Genomic DNA, 21,203 nt, shown 5'->3' with positions numbered 1-21,203 from the left:
GGTGGACAGCTGGCGGAATCTTCACCCCAACTCTAGCGCCTTCTCGAGAAGGTCTAGAGAAGGAGGTTCCAGGATAGACCGCATTTACATCTCTCGGGCCTACGTCTCCCGCGTGTCGGCGTCCTCCATGCGGCCGGTGTCGTGCTCGGATCATCACCTTGTGTGGGTGGAATTTATTCCACTACACCCTCGGGTGGGATCCAGGTACTGGCATTTTAACAACCGGCTGCTGGAGGACAGCCGATTCCGGGATTCGTTCCGAGCTTTCTGGGTCTCCTGGAAGGAGAGGCGGAGAGATTTCTGCTCCCTACGGCTATGGTGGGATGTGGGCAAAGCCCACATCCGGTTTTTATGTCGGGAGTACACTAGGGGGTCGACAAAGAGGCGGAGCTCTGAGGTTGAGCGGCTTGAGAGAGCGTTGCTTGACCTGGAATCCCGCCTCGGTCCGACCGCTGGAGACCAACAGCTGTGGCAGGAATACCAGGAGAAGAAGGACGCACTAAGGAACCTGCAGCTCCAGCAGTCCCGAGGTGCGTACGTGAGGTCACGGATCCAAATGCTGCAGGATTTGGACCGTGGCTCACCCTTCTTCTACTCGTTGGAAAGGTGGCGGGGAGTTCAAAAGCAGCTAGTGGAGCTGCTGGCTGCCGATGGCTCCTCCATCACGAACCCTGATGGAATTAACAACGAGGTCCGTTCATTCTATCGGTCCTTATTCTCGCCTGATCCGTCAAATGCGGAGGCGTGTAATGAGGTCTGGGAGGATTTGCCGAAGGTCAGCCCAGAGGACGCAGTGCGTCTGGATGCCCCCCTGACTCGGGAGGAGCTGTCCACTGCCCTTCGGCAACTCCGGAGGGGCAAGTCCCCTGGTTTGGATGGACTGAGTGTTGAGTTTTATCAGGCTTTTTGGGATGTCCTGGGGGATGATTACAGCCTTGTCCTAGGGGAGAGCCTAGCCACCGGAGAAATGCCCCTCTCATGGCGGAGAGCTGTTGTGGTCCTACTGCCCAAGAAGGGAGACCTCCGCCTGCTAAAGAACTGGCGGCCGGTCTCCCTCTTGTGCGTGGACTACAAGATCTTCGCCCGGGCAATGGCCAACCGTCTGGGTTCGGTAATTGGACAGGTGGTCCATCCTGACCAATCTTATACAGTCCCGGGCCGCTCCATCCAGGACAATGTCCACCTAGTACGGGACCTGATCCACCTACTCCAGGAGACTGGGACCCCGGCAGCGTTTCTTTCTCTTGACCAGGAGAAGGCTTTTGACCGGGTGGACCACAGTTTCCTGGTGGGCACCCTGCAGGCTTTTGGGCTCGGACCACACTTTGTGGCCCGAGTTCGGCTCCTGTACTCTGCCGCAGAGTGCCTAGTTAAAATTAATGGATCATTGACAGGACCTATCCACTTCCGAAGAGGAGTGCGTCAAGGGTGCCCCATGTCCGGTCAACTGTATGCGATCTGTGTCGAGCCATTCCTCAGCCTTCTTCGGCGAAGGCTGACAGGTCTGGTTCTGCGCGAACCGGACATGGGGGTCGTCCTCTCGGCCTACGCCGATGACGTACTCCTCATGATGACAGACCCCTGTGACCTGCGGAGGATGCGCGAGTGCCAAGATGTTTTCTCGGCGGCATCCTCCGCCAGGATCAACTGGTCGAAATGTTCCGGACTCTTAGTAGGCCAGTGGCAGGTGGACTCCCTGCCGGAGGAGATGAGAGCTTTTGAGTGGAGCACCAGACGTCTTCTCTATCTGGGAGTCTACCTGAGTCCTTCTGGGGAGACCTGGCTGGCGAACTGGCAGGACCTGGAGACAAAGGTCATGGCCCGGCTAGGGCGCTGGTCAGGCCTTCTCAGGGTGCTTTCCTATCGAGGCAGGGTGGTGGTCATAAACCAGCTGGTGGCCTCCATGTTGTGGTACCGGATGGTCACCTTGGCCCCCCCTGCCCCTTTTGTCGCAAGAATGCAGAGGAAGCTAGTGGACTTCTTCTGGGGAAACAGGAAGCACTGGGTCTCTGCAGCGGTTCTGAGTCTCCCAGAAGGAGAGGGCGGACAGTCGCTGGTGTGTGTACGCACACGACTGGCGGCTCTCCGCCTCAGGACGCTGCAGAGATTCCTGTACGCCGAGCACCCTCCCAGGTGGCACGTGTTGGCGACTTTCTTCCTCCGGAGGGGCTGCTGTCTTGCCGAAGATATGCAGCTACCACCGGCGGGCGTCAGCCGTGCTGCTTTGCAGAGGCTGCCCGGCTTCTATCAGGACCTACTGAGAGTCTGGAACATGGTTGCCTCAGGCCGGGAATCCCCTCCTCTGGCAGAGGGCGGGGTCCTGGCCGACCCTTGCCCTGTCTCAACGGATGTCAGTGCGGCTCAGGTGTGTGGAACGACTCGGGCTGAGCTGCTCGTCGGGCCCAGGCCCCGCAGCCTTACCCGAGAGACGAATCCACACAACTTGAGCCGTCTTTCATCAACACCCACAATCCCATTTAGGGATGCAGGCAGGAGGTACCTTTATGGGCTGCTGCTCCACACCCTCCACTTCCTAGCATTTGTCCACCGTCCCGACACGCCATGGCGGTCGGTCTTTTCACCTGGAGGTGAGGGGGGTCCCCAGTGGAAGTCCCTCTACAAGGGAGTCCTTCCCATGCACCTTGGGGATCTCGGCTGGAGGGTGCTGCATAAAGCGGTGCCCTGCAATAAGTTCTTTAGTGTGTACACGGATCTCCCAGCCGCGTGTCACTTCTGCGGGCTGGAGGAGACCGTGTACCATATGTACGTGGAGTGTGTGAGGCTGCAGCCCCTTTTCGCGTATTTGTGTGGGCTGCTTCTCGCCTTCTGGTTGCATTTCAGTCCCACCCTATTCATATATGGTCATCCCGTAAGGAGGGGGGCACAGAGGGATGAGGATGTCCTTGTCAACTTGCTCCTGGGGCTGGCGAAAATTGCCATCCATGGCTCCTGGAAAAGGGTGGCAGGAGGTTCTCCCCGGGCGGACTGCCTGGCTATGTTTAGGGGGTATGTTCGAGCCCGGGTGAACATTGAAAAGGAATACGCACAGTCCACGGCGACCGTCGAGATGTTCCGGGACCGTTGGGCTCCGCGGGGTGTAAATGCCATCATTGACGAGGATGGCAATATATTGGTTTAACATGTATTGTCTGTTTGTAGTGTAGTAAATGTGTTATTCACTGGGTTTGTAAATATTGTATAGCACCGACATTTGTAATAAAGAATTTTGTAAAAAAAAAAAAAAAAAAAAAAGGGTCAGACACAGAGTGAAACTCCCTCCACACCGTCCCATCACACACTCCCGGGGTCAGACACAGAGTGGAGCTCCCTCCACACTGTCCCATCACACACTCCTGGGATCAGACACAGAATGAAACTCCCTCTACAGTGTCCCATCACACACTCCCAGGGTCAGACACAGAGTGAAGCTCCCTCTACACTGTCCCATCACACAGTCCCGGGGTCAGACACAGAGTGAAGCTCCCTCTACACTGTCCCATCACACAATCCCGGGGTCAGACACAGAGTCAGACTCTCCCATCTCTGCTCCTAACTGAAACACACTGTCCCAGGCAACGCTGTGTGGCATCGCCGCTGCACCCTGCTTCAGCGCGATCACCTCCTTCCCACAGCACGGTGACGAGAAGCGTATGCAGGGCCCCAGGCTGGAGAGTCACAGAGGGGCAATGGGGTCTGATTTGGTGCAAGCAGGCTCTCACCTGGTGGAATACCGGTTACCGTCTGGCCTGGAGACTCGGTGCTGGTTTCCTCTGTCCCTTCCAGCATGCTGCGTTCGCCACTGGCTGCTGTAACGGGGCGAGAGTCAGCGTCTGCACAGGGTGCTGCCCCAGCTTCTGTTAAGACGTCTTGCGTGACATCCTGGGAGCCTCCAGGCGTCTGAGAGGGCAGAAGACAGGTTATTGGCTGCAGAAGCGTTGGACAAAGGTGATGCTTGGTAACTGGGTGGGGAATGAGAGCCCAGTAACCCTAGATTAGTGACGGCCAACCTTTTCGAGAGTGCATGCCCAAATTATGATAACTTTTTGAATTATTCTCTCATCTGCCATGGTAATTTTGTGCAGAGATTACCAATGAGTAATGAGTTAGTAACAATAATTGTGAAAAACACTTCCAGGTTCTGATACAGAGTGAAACTCCCTCTACACCGTCCCATCACACACTCCCGGGGTCAGAGAGTGAAACTCCCTCTACACTGTCCCATCACACAGTCCCGGGGTCAGACACAGAGTGAAACTCCCTCTACACTGCCCCATCACACACTCCCAGGGTCAGACACAGAGTGAAGCTCCCTCTACACTGTCCCATCACACACTCCCGGGTTCAGACACAGAGTGAAGCTCCCTCTACACCGTCCCACCACACACTCCCAGGGGCAGACACAGAGTGAAACTCCCTCTACACTGTCCCATCACACACTCCCGGGGTCAGACACAGAGTGAAGCTCCCTCTACGCTGTCCCATCACACACTTCCAGGGTCAGACACAGAGTGAAACTCCCTCTACACTGTCCCATCACACACTCCCGGGTTCAGACACAGAGTGAAGCTCCCTCTACACCGTCCCATCACACACTCCCGGGGTCAGACACAGAGTGAAACTCCCTCTACACTGTCCCATCACACACTCCCAGGGTCAGACACAGAGTGAAGCTCCCTCTACACTGTCCCATCACACACTCCCGGGTTCAGACACAGAGTGAAGCTCCCTCTACGCTGTCCCATCACACACTTCCAGGGTCAGACACAGAGTGAAACTCCCTCTACACTGTCCCATCACACACTCCCGGGTTCAGACACAGAGTGAAGCTCCCTCTACACCGTCCCATCACACACTCCCGGGGTCAGACACAGAGTGAAACTCCCTCTACACTGTCCCATCACACACTCCCAGGGTCAGACACAGAGTGAAACTCCCTCTACACTGTCTCATCACACACTCCCGGGGTCAGACACAGAGTGAAACTCCCTCTGTACTGTCCCATCACACACTCCCGGGGTCAGACACAGGGTGAAACTCCCTCTGTACTGTCCCATCACACACTCCTGGGTTCAGACACAGAGAGAAGCTCTCCCTAACGTGTTCCAGGACGTGGGAGTATCTGCAGTAGAATTCACCTGACCCTTAAGATAACACCACAGGACCTGTGACAGTGTAGAACTACAAATGGGATTTGGTTTTCTGGACATTCCTATTGGGATGACCGAGTGTTGGAGGTTCCCTGGGTTGAGATGAAATTTCTGCCCCACCTGGGAGACAGGTTCCCAGCCGAGTATCTGGATGTGGCTCTCAGTACCACCTACCTGGGGTGGGAGGGACATCTGATCATTCCAATCCAAGTCCGAGGGAATTTCTTCTGCCTCTGCATTCCCAAGAATTTTCTCTCTCACTGCGCCAAAAGAGAAAAAATTAATTCTATCCTTCCTGAGATCGCAGCCTCTTCCCAGCACCAACAGCCATGCCCGTGCAAGACGGTGAGGGGGCAGGAATGAGGACAGGTGAGGAGAAGGGGTGTGGAGACTCACCCCAGAGGGCAACATTTACTCCGCTGTCATAAGAGTCTGTGGTGGATGGAGGAGTAGAACCGGTTCTCCATAGGATCTTCCTGTGCCGAGACATACAGACTATGGGGAACAGTGGCTGGGAAGGTATTCAGTGTGGGACCAGCCTCTCCAAATGTGCAGCCTTTCCCAGTCAGATAGTGGGGCGATGTGGGAGGGGCAAGGGGTGACGTGAGAGGGAGGAGGGCGCGAGAGTGAGGTGGAGGTGGGCGGGATGAAGAGATGAGGGAAGAGGGGAGTTGTTTGACTTCCTACCCGAGGGTCGGGAGACGTCCAGCCACTCATCTGCCCCGGCTCCCAGTGTCTCCACCGACAGCTCCTAGAGAGAGAATAAACGAAGCTGGTTATGAGAGAGGGGCTTTCCCAACTTCCTCACCTCCCCCTCTCTTACCCCATCCCTCATCACACCAACTCAACTAGGGCACTACAGTAACGTAACAGTTAGCATGACACAAACAGCTCGGGGTGGGGGGGGGGGGGAGAGCTGGAGTTTGGAGATCGGAGTTCAATTCCAGCACCCTTTGCCAGCAGTTTGCACGTCCTTCACGTAAACCCGTGGGTTTCCTCCGGGTGCTCTGGTTTCCTCCCAGTCTAAAGATGTACCAGTTGGTAGGTTAATTGGTCATTGTAAATTGTCCTGTGATTAGGCTGGGGTTAAACGGGGGGGGGGTTCAGGCTCTTCGGCCAGAAGGGCCTAATCTGCAATGTATCTGTAAATAATCCAACAAACTCCCTCTTCTTCCTCCTCTCCCTGCGTTCCCCCCCCCCCCACTTTGCTGGGAGGGGCTGGAGAGCGGCTGTTCGCAAAAGTGGAACCGAGAGGGGCTGAAACAACTGGCTAGCATCCGCTAACCCCACCTGGGCAACGGAACAATACAGACCAGGGACTGCACTCAGATCTTGTTTTCGCACAGTCTATTTTTGCTGTACGATACTTTACACCTTATTTATGTTCTGCGCATGGCCCGTATCCAAGTACCTGTGATGCTGCAAGGTTTTCATTGTTACGTGTACCTCACCTGGTTCCTTAAGGTTAAGGGGTTAATGGGGGGAATCTCCCACTACCTATTAAATGCTCCAAATATTGTGCGACTCAGATAGCCTCTGACAACCAAGTCCAGCTCCTGGCCTTCACGTGTGGCTTAGCTGCTAAGCCCGTCGGAGCCGTTTCTACTGACAGAAGAAGGGGCGAAGGCGGGTTACTGGCACCTTAAAACCAGTTGCTTCGGGCGATGGGGCTCGTCAGCCGTGGTTGGCAGCTCATCTAGGAGAAGGAAGACTCTGGTCTCAAACTTCGCTTGGGAGTGAGCCCCAAGGGAAAGTCCGGAGCTGGACGCCTTACGTTGAGTTTAATGCTAACTGGTAACTCCTGCGAAGATGCTGGTCCTAAACTGTGTCGGTCTCTGCAGTAACTTTAGATTCTTCAGCTGCCTGGAGAGCGGCAGCTGCTACATGGCCAACAGCCTGCTCTCCATATTGCACTGCCCTGGCTTGCAGATCCGGACCGCCGGGACACAACGTCCATGGTCGACTCCCACCGATCAGGTACCGCACCACGCTCCTGCAGAAACCGGACCTGATTTACCTCTGTCCCAGCCGGCGGCACCTGGCCGAACGGCTCCTCTTCCTCGAAAACGTCTGCCATACGGTCGATGATCCGTGCCTGGGAACGGAAGAGAACCATCAGACCCGCACCCAAGCTCCCCGATCCCTCCCGCTCCCCGCGATGGCGGAGTTTACCTCATTTTTCCTTCCCAGTGAATCCGCCCCCGATGCACTTCCCACTTGTTCACCCATTCCCAGCAAACGTGGACAATCCCAGCGGGAGTCGCTGATGCGGAGGGTGATGGTGACCAGGACTGTAGTGGACGGGGACTGGGGGGGAGGGTCAACGCAGGCTCAAAGGGCCAAAGGGATTGATACACAAGTCTCTGTTGTACTGTTGAGGTGGGGGTGGTGGGGAGAAAAGAAACAGGTTCTGAACTTTCCCGAAGAGTCCGACTGGCTGACCACCAACACCACAAGACCTGCCAAGACATTTTCCAGGGTGTCGTATCTTTTTCCACAGGGGCCAACTCCACATACAGCAATATCCCCCCTCACAACATGGTAACAGAGAACTTAAGACCCAGAATGGAAACTTAAGATAACAGAGACATCCAACATGGAAGATCTCCATCATCCAGGACGTACCGTCTCCTCATAGCCACCACCAGGCAGGAGGCATAGGAACCTGAAGTTCCATACCACCATGTCTTGAACCCTAATCACTACCTCAGTAACTTTGCATGATGTATTTGTTCAAATTATACTTTTTCTTGTAAAAAGTGGGACGATTTATGGTTTTCTTGTGAATACTGTTATTTGTGCCTGTGATGCCGCTGGGAGTATGGTTTCACCGAGTACACATACTTGTACAGAGAGCACCGGACACGGTCACCTCCCTCCCAACTACTGACAGCATCCACAGGAGGTGTCGCCCCAAGAAGGCAAGATCCTCATTAAAGGTCCCCACCATCTGGGCCAGGCCATCTTCTCGCAGCGACCATCGGGTAGGAGGTCCCAAAGTTCAAAGTAAGTATATTATCAAAGTACATATACATCACCATGTACAACCCTGAGGTTCATTTTCTTGTGGGCATACTCAATAAATCTATAGGATAATAACCATAACGACCATACCAACTTGGGCCTTCTGCCAGCGTGCAGAAAACAACAAACTATGCAAACACAAAAATAAAGAATAAATAATAAATAAGCAAAAATATCAAGAATATGAGATATAGAGTCCTCTGAGAGTGAGTTCACTGGTTGTGGGGACATTTCAGTGATGTGGCAAGTGAAAATGAGTGAAGTTCAGTGAACAACTACTTCCCTTCAACACACACAAAATGCTGGAGGAACTCAGCAAGCCAGGCAGCATCTGGGAATCGCACAGTTGGCTTTTCGGACCGGAACCCTTCAGCAGGTCACTACTCCAGGGAGAGGTACTTCCCTTCAGCCATTCAGTTCTTGAACCAACCAGCACAACCCTAATCACCACCTCAGGTACAGATACTACAAACCACCTCTTCAGTTTCACTGTGGGTATTAAATTTCTCCCTTGGAAGAACATGGGACATCCTATAAAATGTCTCGGGATGCTCTGAGGACAGATTGATCTCCCCGGGAAAGATTGGGAGCTGTTCACCCCACACTTCTCTGTCAATCCTCTCAGCCCACTGAGCCTGTGCTCACTCTTCTCCAGTCCCTATTCGCACCAATTCCATAGAGGCAAGATGGTGCCAGTGAACCACAGCGACCTGTTGCGGGCAGCTTACAAAACTTCTAAATGTACTTTTAAACTACTCCCACTGCAATCTGCAGCCTGTAATTTCCCTTTAATTAACGTGCTTCTGAACCATCTCAATGAACTAGCAACCTCACAATCTTCTGAAGGACTTGGAGGACTTAACTCTCAGGCATGCTTTAAGCGGACGAAGGACTAAAGACAGGGAGGAGGGGAAGACTCCAAACCAGGCTAAAACAGAGGGCCATGAAATTCCTCTACCCAGCATCTTGCCAGCAAATATACAGTCACTGGAGAACAACTGACGACCTAAGGGCATGAAATTCCTCTACCCAGCATCTTGTTAGCAAATGTACAGTCACTGGAGAACAAAACTGAGGACCTAAGGGCATGATTGCTGTATCAGAGGGAAATGGGGAACTGCTGCGGTCTCTGTTTCACAGAGACATGGCTCACCCTAGACATGGTCAGTAAGACCAGAAGGCTTCTCTTTGCACAGGATGGACTAAACAGCTGTTTTGGAGAAAGCGAAAGGTGGGGATCCGTGTTTCTGATAAACTCTTTGTGGTGCTCGGACGCAGTGGTCTTGTTGCAATCTTGGTTCCTGATCTGAAATATCTAATGATTAAGTGTCAACCATTCTGCTTCTCAAGAGAGTTCTCCTTTGTGATCCTGATAAAGTTTACATATCGCCAAGGACAGACGTTTAGCAGGCCCTTGACGTATTGAGCGCCACCATTAGCAAACAAGAAACAGTCTACCCTAACTCGTTACAAATTATTGTCGGGAACTCCAATTAGGCTTGTTTGAAAAAAATCTCTGCCCAATAATCAACATTTCACCTACAGCACCAGGGGTACTGCATGTAGGCAGAGGCCAAAGAGCAGGGTCTAGAGACAAGGACAATAAAGAGGCGGCTGCGGGAGGCAGAGAAGCGGCTACAGGATTGCTTCCATTCGGTGGACTGGGCCGTGTTCAAGGTTTCAGAGGATCTGAACCAATATACCTTGGTTGCCACTACTTTACTAAAGCAGTTGTAGATGCACATGTCCCCACAACATATTTCAGAGTCTGCCTCAACCAGAAGCCCTGGATGAACCATGAGGTCCGTAATCTACTGAGGGCCAGATCAGTGGCATTCAGGTCTGGTGACCAAGTATAAGAGTTCCAGGTATGATCTATGGAGAGCCATCTCACGTGTGAAGTGGCATTTCTGGAGCTTCAGTGGCAGGGCTTGAATGCTATCACCTCCAACAAAACTAAACCAAGTGACAGAGGTGACAACGTCATCGCACCCAGATGAGCTCAATGCCTTTTATTCCTCGCTTTGGCTGTCAAAGCATGGATGCACCTTCACGGACTCCTACAGCCCCCTGACCCTGTGATTTCAGTTTCTGAGGCCGACGTGACAGCATCCTTCTGGAGGGTGAACCCAAGGAAAGCATCCGGCCCAGATGGGGTACCTGGCAAAGTACTAAAGACACGTGCTGATTAACTGGCTGGAGTGTTCACTGAGATCTTTAACCTCTCGCTTTCACAGTCTGAGGTACTCACCTGCTTCAAGCAGGCTTCAATTACACCCGTACCTGAGAAGAACGTGATAACCTGCCTCAATGAATATCATTCAGTAGCACTTACATCCTCAGTGATGAAGTGTTTTGAGAGGTTGGTGATGATACATATCAACTCCTGCATGAGAAGTGACTTGAATCCGCTCCAATCTGCCTACCCGCACAACAGGACCACAGAGATAACATTTCATCGGCTCTTCACTCAACCCTGGAACCAAAGATGCTCTTCATTGACTACAGCTTGGCATTCAATGCTATCATTCCTTCAAAACTAATCAATAAGCTTCAAGACCTTGGCCTCAATACTTCCCTGAACAACTGCATCCTCGATTTCCTCACTCGCAGACCCCAGTTAGTTTGAATTGGCAACATCTCCTCCACAATCTTCATCAGCACAGGAACACCACAAGGCTGTGTGCTCGGCCCACTGCTCTACTCATTTTACACCGGTGACTGTGAGGCGAAGCACAATTCCAAGGCCGTATGTAAATTTGCTGATGGCGTCACTGTTGTTTGTCAAGTCACAGGTGGTGATGAATCAGCACACAGGAGGGAGACGGAAGACCTGGCTGACTGGTGCCACCAACACCTCTCAATATCAGCAAGACCGAGGAGTTCATTATTGATTTCAGGAAGAGGAAACTGGAGGTCCATGAGCAAGTTCTCATGACAGATCAGAGGTGGAGAGGGTCAGCAACCTTAAATTCTTTGTTGCTATTATTTTAGATGATCTATATCAGGTCCAGCACATACATACCATCATGGCAGTGCCTCTACTTTCATAGATGTTTAAGAAAGTTCGGCATGCTACCTAAAACTTTGACAAACTTCTATAAATGTGGTGGAGAGTATATTGACTGGCTGTATCACAGCCTGGTATAGAATCACCAATTCCTTTTGAATGGTGGATACGGCCCAGTCCATCACAGGTAAAGCCCTCCCCTCCATTGAGCACATCGACACAGAGCGCTGTCACAGGAAAGCAGCATCCATCATCAGGGACCCCCACCACCCAGGCCACGCTTCCTTCTCACTGCTGCCATCAGGAAGAAGGCTCAGGAGCCTCAGGACCCACACCACCAGGTTCAGGAGCAGTTATTACCCCTCAACCATCAGGCTCCTGACCCAGAGGAGATAACTTCACTCACCCCAACACTAAACTGTTCCCACACTCTCTGGGCTCACTTTCAAGGCCTCCTCATCTCATGTTCTCAACAGTTATTATTGTTATTACTGTTATTTATATTTGCACTGCTTATTGTTGTGATTTACACTCTGGTTGTTGTCCGTCCTGTAGGGTGTGGTCTTTCATTGATTCTATTGTGTTTCGTGTATTTACTGTGAATGCCTGCAAGGAACTGAATCTCAGGGTTGTATACGGTGACATATACAGTGTCTACTTTGATAACACGTTTACATTGAACCTTGCATACTGGGGATGTGTCTCTGGTTGTGTGTTCGTACTAGTGGTTTTCTCTTTGCACAGTACAATTTTACGTCTAATTTATGTTCCGTGTGCGCCTGTGATGCCGCACGATTCCCACTGCTGCCTGTACCTCACCGTACGCCGGTAGAAACTGGACTTCATTTACCTCCGTCACGACCGGTGGGAACCGGCTGATCGTCCCGTCTTCCTCGGGAACGTCTGCCATGCTGTCGGTGATCCGCACCTGGGAACAGAAGCAAAGTCATTGCGACGTGTGGGGGAGGGGGTAAGGCGCAGACACATCGGACCACGGGCATGCACGTCCGAGCCCCCCGATCTCTCCTATGGCTCGCAATCCCAGGCATTGCCCCATTTCACCTCTCCATCCAATCCGTCCTCAATGTACCCTCCGCTTGGCCATTCCTGGGAAACATGGACAGTCCCACCGTGGAACAGAGGTGGAGGAGTGATGCTGAACGGAATTAGTGTGGATGGGACTGGGAGGTCACCCCAGATTCGATGGGTTGAAAGGACTGTTCGCCAAGTCTCTGGGGTTCGGCTGGGGGGTGGGGGAGGGAACTGGTACAGGAACCAAACTTTCTTGGGGAGACCAATCTGTCCGCCACTAGCATGTCAGGACGTCCTGAAACATTTTACAGTGTGACATATGTTCTTCCAAGACGGCCTATTCATGCACAGAAAGATTCCACCCCGTTATGGGGTAACACGGCAAAATAAAACCCAAAATGGAAATTTAAGACAACAGCATCACCCACCTGGGATACAGGTCTCTGGACCCAGGGCTGTGGAGCCGAGCGGTCCTAGTGCCACCCGGATAAGGCCTTGGGATGGAGTTATTCAAGCAAACCCCTTGTTGCCGTGATCGACCCTCGTTCTGCTGTAGTTACCCTGACTGGATTTTTCTTCGGGAAAAGGCCAGAGCTGGGAAAGTTTCCCCACTCTCCGGCAGACGTCAACGCTGGAACTGGACTGGGGCGGTTGGGATCAGAATCATTTGCTGTCACTGACCTATGCCATGAAATTCATTGCTTTGTGACAGCCGTACAAGGCAACATATTAAAAAGTTACAATATAAAAAATAAAATTTAAAAATCGATCAAAGAAGGAAAAGTGAGGTAGGATTAGAGAGTAAAACTTCACCTTTCTTATGCTTGCTTGTATTTTTATATAATCTTTATACGGTGGATTGGGCCATTGGTTAATAAGCACTGCTTATTTGGGCAACCCTAAAGGACAAAAACTCATTATCATCATGTGCTCTGTCATATGACGTGGGCAATCATGGTCTTTCCGTGACCATTTTTGGCAAATTTTTCTACAAAGGTCTGCCATTGCCTTCACCCAGGCAGTGTCTTTACAAGACAGGTGACCCCAGCCATTATCAATACTCTTCAGAGATTGCCCGCCTGGCGTCAGTGGTCGCGTAACCAGGACTTGTGATATGCACCACCTGCTCCCATGGCTCCACGTGACCATGATCGGGGGGAGGTGGGGAGAGGGGGCTAAGCTGGTGCTGCACCTTGCCCAAGGGTGATCTGCAGGCTAGTGCAGGAAGTTGGTGCCTTACACCTCCTTTGCTAGAGATGGCGGATCTCCCTTCCACCACCCAGAACAAAAAGTAATCGAGAAAATTGCCAGGATTCCCTTTATTTGGGACATTAAGCTGCTTAATAGGGACAGAAGACGGCTGCCAAACAGTCTCAAACTAGCGTCAATCACATGCACTTGCAAACAGTTCTTTAATAGCGCCAGCTGCATGAGTTTGTGTTCAAAAAGCAGTGATTTTTGTCGCTGAGAAGTAAGCAGTAAGACAATTCAGAACTGTTTCGCTCACTGTGGTTTCAAGCATTCAGGCTTGGAGATGCCAGAAACGGCCGGGACAGGATCCTGTTCCTGTAACACTGATTAACTACCAAGTCTAATGCCTCACCTCTTGACTTCTGAACCTTCTGCAGCCTACTCGTTTCCTCAACACTACCAGCCCTCCACCAATCTTCGTATCATCTGCAAACTTGGTAACAAAGCCATCTATTCCATCATCTAAATCATTTATATACAGCATAAAAAGTGATCCCAACACCGACCCCTGCAGAACACCACGAGTCACTGGCAGCCAACCAGAAAAGGATCCTTTTATTCCCACTCACTGCCTCCTACCAATCAGCCAATGCTCTAACCATGTTAGTAATTTTCCTGTAATACCACGGACTCTTAACTTGGTAAGCAACCTCATGTGTGGCACCTTGTCAAAGGTCTTCTGAAAGTCCAAATATACAACATCCACGGCATCCCCTTTATCTATCCTACTTGTAATCTCCTCAAAGAATTCCAACAGGTTCCTCAGGCAATATTTTCCCCGATGGAAACCATGCTGACTTTGTCCTGTCTTGTCTATGTCACCAAGTACTCCATCACCTCATCCTTAACGACTGACTCCAATATCTTCTGAACCACTGAAGTCAGGCTAACTGGTTTATAATTTCCTTTCTGCTGCCCTCCTCCCTTCTTGAGTGATATTTGCAATTTTCCAGTCCTCTGGTACCATGCCAGAGTCCAATGATTTTTGAAAGATCATTTCTACTGCCTCCACGATCACCACTACCTCTTTCAGAACCCTAGGGTGCAGTTCATCTGGTCCCGGTGACTTATGTACCCTTAGGCCTTTCAGCTTTTTGAGCATCTTCTCCCTTGTAGTAGTAACTGCACCCACCTCTCTTCTGTCACACCCTTCAACACCTGGGACACTGCTAATTTCTTCCATCAGTGAAGACTGATGCAAAATACTCATTTAGCTCATCTGCCATTCCTTGACTCCGTTATTATTTCTCGGCCTCATTTTCTAGCAGCTAGCTCTTCAGTACCACAACTAGTCCCAGAGCCCTTGTGCCCTGGACCACAAAGGGTTAATCAGACTCCTCTGATGTCAAGGACCTCAGTATTTCAATATCCATCAAAGTCCCCCACCTTTCCATCTTCTTACAGCTCCCATCGGGCAGGAGGTACAGAAGCCTGAAGTCCCACACCACCAGGGTCAGAAACAGCGACCTGCCTTCAACCATTCAGTTCCTGAACCGACCATCACCATCTCGCTATAGCAACACTGTGACCGCTTTGCACTACAATGGGCTTGTGATCTAATTGTGTTCTTTCTTGTACAACTCGTGTATTATTTACGTTTTGCTTGCGGTTTTCTGTGATGCTGTGTGACTGTGCTGCTGCTGCAAGTAAGCGTGTCGGTGCACCTGTATGTAGATGACAAAGTCCATCGACTGCGGGAACACACCCGTTGGTCAGCTTCATGGGCTGGCCAGGTCCACGTCTGACTCAACACCTACCCAGCCACCTCCCTCCTCTCACCCAGCTCCCGGTGCGTGACAGTGACCCACACAGTGGGTGTGTCAGGAACGACGGCATGCGTTTTCATGCACGGGACAATAATATAAATAACGTGACTCATCGACCTCTTTTCATACAGATCAGATATTTCTAAGTGGGATAAAAGTACAAATTTGAAAACAAAAGACAAAAAGATACTAGTTGAAAGCAGGGTTAAATAAATAGGCTTTGAGCTGGCGTTCAAAAGTATGAACTGAGTCTGCATCCCTTTGGTATTGAGTTCCACAGTTCGGGCGCATACTTCAAAAAAGCTGACCTTTTGAAGGAGATTGTTTAAAGTTAAGAGACCGGCAGAAGAAAATTTAAGAGCTCGAGCAGGATTAGAAAACAACGATCCTGTGCTGCACTCCGGGTCCCAGACCAGTTTAAAGTCAATTCTAAAAGTTACAGTAAGCCAGCCAGTACGGGAGTGATATGGACGTGGGCGGGGAAGGAGTGAGTGGCGGGGGCGGGACCCCTATTGCGCACAGTCCCGGAGGGGTGGGGGACAGACTAAATTATAAAAGCAACTCCAATACACATTTAATAATGGAAACTTAGCAAACTGGACAAGCATATGCAGTGCCAACTCCTAGTAGCTCCGTCCCTCCTCCCTCCGGCCTACGCGGAGACTTTTATTTCGCCGGATAAAGGACGTTTCGGAACGATAAATGCTGGTGGCCGAGCTCTGGGCTGGGGGGAAAGAGCGGAGTGATGGGACAGGTGGCAGCTGGGTGAGGGTGCAGACATCACGGGGATTAGTCATCCCAAATACGCATTCGCGTTGTTTAAAGTAGATGAAAAGTTCGGGACTCGGCGTTTAGACCGATTCGGGCGCAAGTGCACCGATTCCCGGCCAGACTGACCTGCGGCCGGCGACCCCCGGCGCCCCACCGCCGCACACCGACTCTTCCGAGACCAACGCGTCCCACGTGACCGATCGCCAATGGGCCGTCGCCTGCCCGAGAGACCAGCCAATAAACAGAGGGGCAAACTCGTTTGGCAAGCCAATCAGAGAGGGGGCAATCGTAGATTGCGAGCAAGCATCTGGGCGCAACTAAAGAACATCAACCAATCAGCGGAGTCACAGCTAAAGACTGTGAGCCAATCATTATGGACGTTAATGCAGGCGCGAGCCAATCTTTAGGGACGCAGACACGGTCATAGCCAATCAATGAGGAACAAGTCGTAGCTGGATATTTATAGCCGGCCGGATGTCAGCAGAGGAGAGGCTAAAGTTTCCTGTGCACAGGAGCGTTACCGCAGTGCAAGGCAATGATAAGTAATAGTAGGTAACATAATCTATAAGTTGCAAAAAAAAAATAAATTGTGCTATAAAAAAGTAACGAGGTAGTGTTCATGCACCATTCAGAAATCTAATAGCAGAGGGAGGTAAAATGTTCTTAAATTCCACCTAAGGACAGTCCCATTTGTCCATGTTTAGCACATATCCATCCTTTTCCTATCCATGTACCTGTCCAAGTGCCTTTTAAACTGTTGTTAATGTCCCTACCTCAACCACTTCGTCTAGCCGGTCATTCCATATGTGGACCACCCTCTAGGTGGAAAAAAGTTGCCCCTCAGGTTTATATTATTCCCTTCCCTCTCATTTTAAACCTATGTCCTCTAGCTCTCAGTTCCTCAACCCCGAGAAGAAGACTACGCATTCACCCTGACTATGGCTATCATGATTTTATACACCCCCCCTATTCTCCTACACTCCAATAAATAAAGTAGCAAATTGCTTAACATTAGTCCCTCGAGTTCCGGCAATATCCTCGTAAATCTCCTCTGCATTCTTTTTATCTTAATGGCATCTTTCCTATAGCAGGATGACCAAAACTAAATACAATATTCCAAATGTGGCCTCACTTCCTGACTAACTTCTGTACTAAATAACCAGACTGATGAATGCCAACATGCCAAACACCACCTTCACCAGCCTATTTACCTGTGACTCCATTTTCAGAGGACCATGTTGTTACGTTTTGTAACTCCGGAACATAAAAACTAATTGGAAGCCAAAACACTGATCTGGGGGAAACTGTGTATGTCCGTATGACCTGGTGGCATGACGACATGTGCCGTTTACGTACTTTTACATGTAATGAATTATTTAAACAAAGAGAATGCTTAATCAACATATTTACAATATTACTCAGATGTTAAATACACAACATACATACCTGTACATCTGTTCAACCACACTCCCCAGAGCCCTAACATTCACTGTGAAAGTCCTACACTCATTTGTCTTCTCACAATGCAACACTTATTAAGCTCCCTTCCTCGGCCCTCTTACCCAAATGATTCCATTCCCTTTGTAAATCCTGATAACCATCTTCAAGCCCTCCAGTCCCATAATATCCTCGTGAATATTGCATACTGTAACAACTGGATAGAGTAATCCACTCAAGGATGTTTCCAGCGGTAGGAGAGTTTAATATCCAAGGGCACAGCCTCAGAATAGAGACATCTCCCACATCATGAAGACCCTGGAGAGACTTGTTCTGGAGCTGCTCCGGCCTATGGTCAGGCCACACTTAGATCCCCTCCAGTTTGCCTACCAGCCCCAACTAAGAGTTGAGGATGCCATTGTCTACCTGCTGAACCGTGTCTACGCCCACCTGGACAAGCCAGCGAGCACTGTGAGGGTCATGCTTTTTGACTTCTCCAGTGCGTTCAACACCATCCGCCCTGCTCTGCTGGGGGAGAAGCTGACAGCGATGCAAGTGGATGCTTCCCTGGTATCATGGATTCTTGATTACCTGACTGGTAGACCACAGTATGTGTGCTTGCAACACTATGTGTCCGACAGAGTGATCAGCAGCACTGGGGCTCCACAAGGGACTGTCTTGTCTCCCTTTCTCTTCACCATTTACACCTCAGACTTCAACTACTACACAGAGTCTTGTCATCTTCAGAAGTTTTCTGATGACTCTGCCATAGTTGGATGCATCAGCAAGGGAGATGAGGTTGAGTGCAGGGCTACGGTGGGAAACTTTGTCACATGGTGTGAGCAGAATTATCTGCAGCTTAATGTGAAAAAGACTAAGGAGCTGGTGGTAGACCTGAGGAGAGCTAAGGTACCGGTGACCCCTGTTTCCATCCAGGGGGTCAGTGTCGACATGGTGGAGGATTACAAATACCTGGGGTTACGAATTGACAATAAACTGGACTGGGCTAAGAACACTGAGGCTGTCAACAAGAAGGGTCAGAGCCGTCTCTATTTCCTGAGGAGACTGAGGTCCTTAAACATCTGCCGGACGATGCTGAGGATGTTCTACGAGTCTGTGGTGGCCAGTGCCATCATGTTTGCTGTTGTGTGCTGGGGCAGCAGGCTGAGGGTAGCAGACGCCAACAGAATCAACAAGCTCATCTGTAAGGCCAGTGACGTTGTGGGGATGGAACTGGACTCTCTCACGGTGGTGTCTGAAAAGAGGATGCTGTCCAAGTTGCATGCCATCTTGGACAATGTCTCCCATCCACTACATAATGTACTGGTTGGGCACAGGAGTACATTCAGCCAGAGACTCATTCCACCGAGATGCAGCACTGAGCGTCATAGGAAGTCATTCCTGCCTGTGGCCATCAAACTTTACAACTCCTCCCTTGGAGGGTCAGACACCCTGAGCCAATAGGCTGGTCCTGGACTTATTTCATAATTTACTGGCATAATTTACATATTACTATTTAACTATTTATGGTTCTATTACTATTTATTATTTATGGTGTAACTGTAACGAAAACCAGTTTCCTCCAGGATCAATAAAGTATGACTATGACTATAGAACTGGGGTGTGGAGGAATTTCTTTAGCCAATAGGTGGTGGATCTATGGACTTCATTGCAACAGAAGCTGGTGGAGGACAAGTCATTGGGTGTACAGTAATTACGGCAGAGATTGATAGATTCCTGTTGGTGAAGGGGTGGGGTTAAGGGTTATGGGGAGAAGGTGGAAGAATGGGGTTGAGGGAAAAAAAAATCAGCCATGATTGTGATTGAATGGCAGAGTAGACGGAACAGCCAAGTGACCTAATTCTGCTCCAACATGGTCTTGTGAACACTCTACCCTGGCTAAGGCACCACGGTAGAATCGTGGTTAGCACGACACTGGTATTCCTCAGTCTCCACCGGGACTTGCATGACTGACAGTAGTGAAAACCGAGAGGAAGCTACTGGCATGATGAAGCCCTGAACACCACCAGAGATGGAGGACCTTCATTGCTGCCCTAAATGCCAGTGGTGAAATGGGCAATAAGTACATACTGAGGCACTGTACCTTTGTAATGTGACAATAATACATTAACTGTACACATCATTTCATGACAAGTGCTTTGAGGCATAAGGTAAGAAAACAACAGATTACAGGATAAAGTGTCACAGTTACAGTGCCTCAGTACATACTTACTGCCCACGTGGACAGTAAGTGCAGCAAGATAGATTGGTGAACGCAGTAGGCCAGGCAGCATCTCTAGGAGGAGGTACAGTCGACGTTTCAGGCTGAGATCCTTCGTCAGGAGGGCCTTGGAAAGTCAAGACCCTTAGTCCTGACGAAGGGTCTCGGCCTGAAACGTCGACTGTACTTCTTCCTAGAGATGCTGCCTGGCCTGCTGCGTTCACCAGTAACTTTGATGTGTGTTGTTTGAATTTCCAACATCTGCAGAATTCCTTGTGTTAACAAGATAGATTGTATGGTCAAGGGTCCATGTAACGCTTCTAGGGAACTACCAATAGTCTTATAACAGAATAGAAGCTGTCCTTCAGCTCAGTGGTACATGCTTTCTGGCTTTTGAATTTTCTGCCTGATGGGAGGGGAGAGAAGAGAGAGTGTCTGGGTTGGGTTTGGCCCTGGATTACTTTGGCTACTTTTACAGAGGCAGTGAAAGATGTAGACAGTCCATGGAGGGGAGGCTGGTCTCTGTGACGTGCTGAGTTTCTTCTGGTCACAAGCAGAGCTTTTGCAGCACCAAGCTGTGACACATTCTGAAAAAAAAAACTCTGTTGGGTGGGACCAAGAGACAAGCACAGGATAGGGAGGGAATCTGAAACAAAGGCAGTGCCTCAGCCCAGAAGAGGAACTGGTGCAGGAGAATTTTTTCACTGTACCTCAGTACACGTGACAAGGGGGCCCTACGGTAGCGTAGCAATTAATACAATTTTATTGAAGTTCAATTCTGATGTCACCAGTAAGGAGTCCGTACCTGGGGAATGTGTTGGTTTTCTCCGGGTGCTCTGGTTTCCTCCTACAGTCCAATGACGTTCTGGTTAGTAGGTTAATTGGTCATTGTAAATTTTCCCACGATTAGGCTGGGCTTACATCAGGGGTTACTGAGTGGCACAGCTCAAGGGGCTGGAGGGGTCTATTCTGCACTGTATCTCAATAAACAAACAAACATATACCCAGGTCAATGACCTCACCCCCATCCGGAAAGGCCAGCTCTCTCCCGTCCAGTACACTGCCCAAACTCCTGAATATTTTCAGCAACTTGTCTTTATTTCAGGTTTTCAAAGACTTATCTTTTGTTTGACATTGACCTAGGTAGGATGTTTAGCTTAATCTGCCTCAAACTCAGGAAATCAGACAATTTGGGACTGAGATGATGATTTTCTTCACCCAGAGAGCAGTGAACCCTTGGAACTATTTTGGTTTCTATTTCTATTTTTCTAAATTTGTTTTTTTTTTTAAACTTGTGTAGTCTGTCCCACATCTTTAGCAGCGCAATGCAGAGACAAAGCAGTTCAATAACTGCCCCATCATGTTTTGGTTTTGCCCCCAAAATGGTCCCATCGTTCTCCCCATCCCTCCTCCACCTTTTCTCTTTCCTTTCTCAACAACACAGACAAAATGCTGGAGGAACTCAGCAAGTTAGGCAGCATCTATGGAGGGGGGGAAAAAGTTGACATTTCAGGTCAAAACTCAATGGACGCAAGCTGACCCAA

General features: G+C 50.2%; 1 protein-coding gene across 2 annotated transcripts in view; it reads right to left on the bottom strand.

The window, feature by feature from the left end:
- The window catches only part of LOC140211756 (uncharacterized), a 43,857-nt gene extending 27,623 nt beyond the window's left edge, over window positions 1–16,234 (bottom strand). The window contains exons 1-6 of one of the 2 annotated variants that reach the window (XM_072281902.1): window positions 16,128–16,234; window positions 12,032–12,109; window positions 7,165–7,242; window positions 5,835–5,898; window positions 5,322–5,407; window positions 3,720–3,897 (exon numbers count right to left, since the gene is read on the bottom strand). In XM_072281902.1, coding sequence (XP_072138003.1) covers window positions 3,720–3,897; window positions 5,322–5,407; window positions 5,835–5,898; window positions 7,165–7,242; window positions 12,032–12,091 — 466 coding nt within the window. In that variant the 5' untranslated portion in view covers window positions 12,092–12,109; window positions 16,128–16,234. The other variant, XM_072281911.1, reaches the window with a different exon arrangement.
- Window positions 16,235–21,203: the final 4,969 nt, after the last annotated feature.

Source organism: Mobula birostris, chromosome 2 (genome assembly GCF_030028105.1).
Source record: "Mobula birostris isolate sMobBir1 chromosome 2, sMobBir1.hap1, whole genome shotgun sequence".
Taxonomy (NCBI): domain Eukaryota; kingdom Metazoa; phylum Chordata; class Chondrichthyes; order Myliobatiformes; family Myliobatidae; genus Mobula; species Mobula birostris.
Note: the sequence above shows the minus strand (reverse complement) of the source record. Positions and strands in the feature narration are given on the sequence as shown.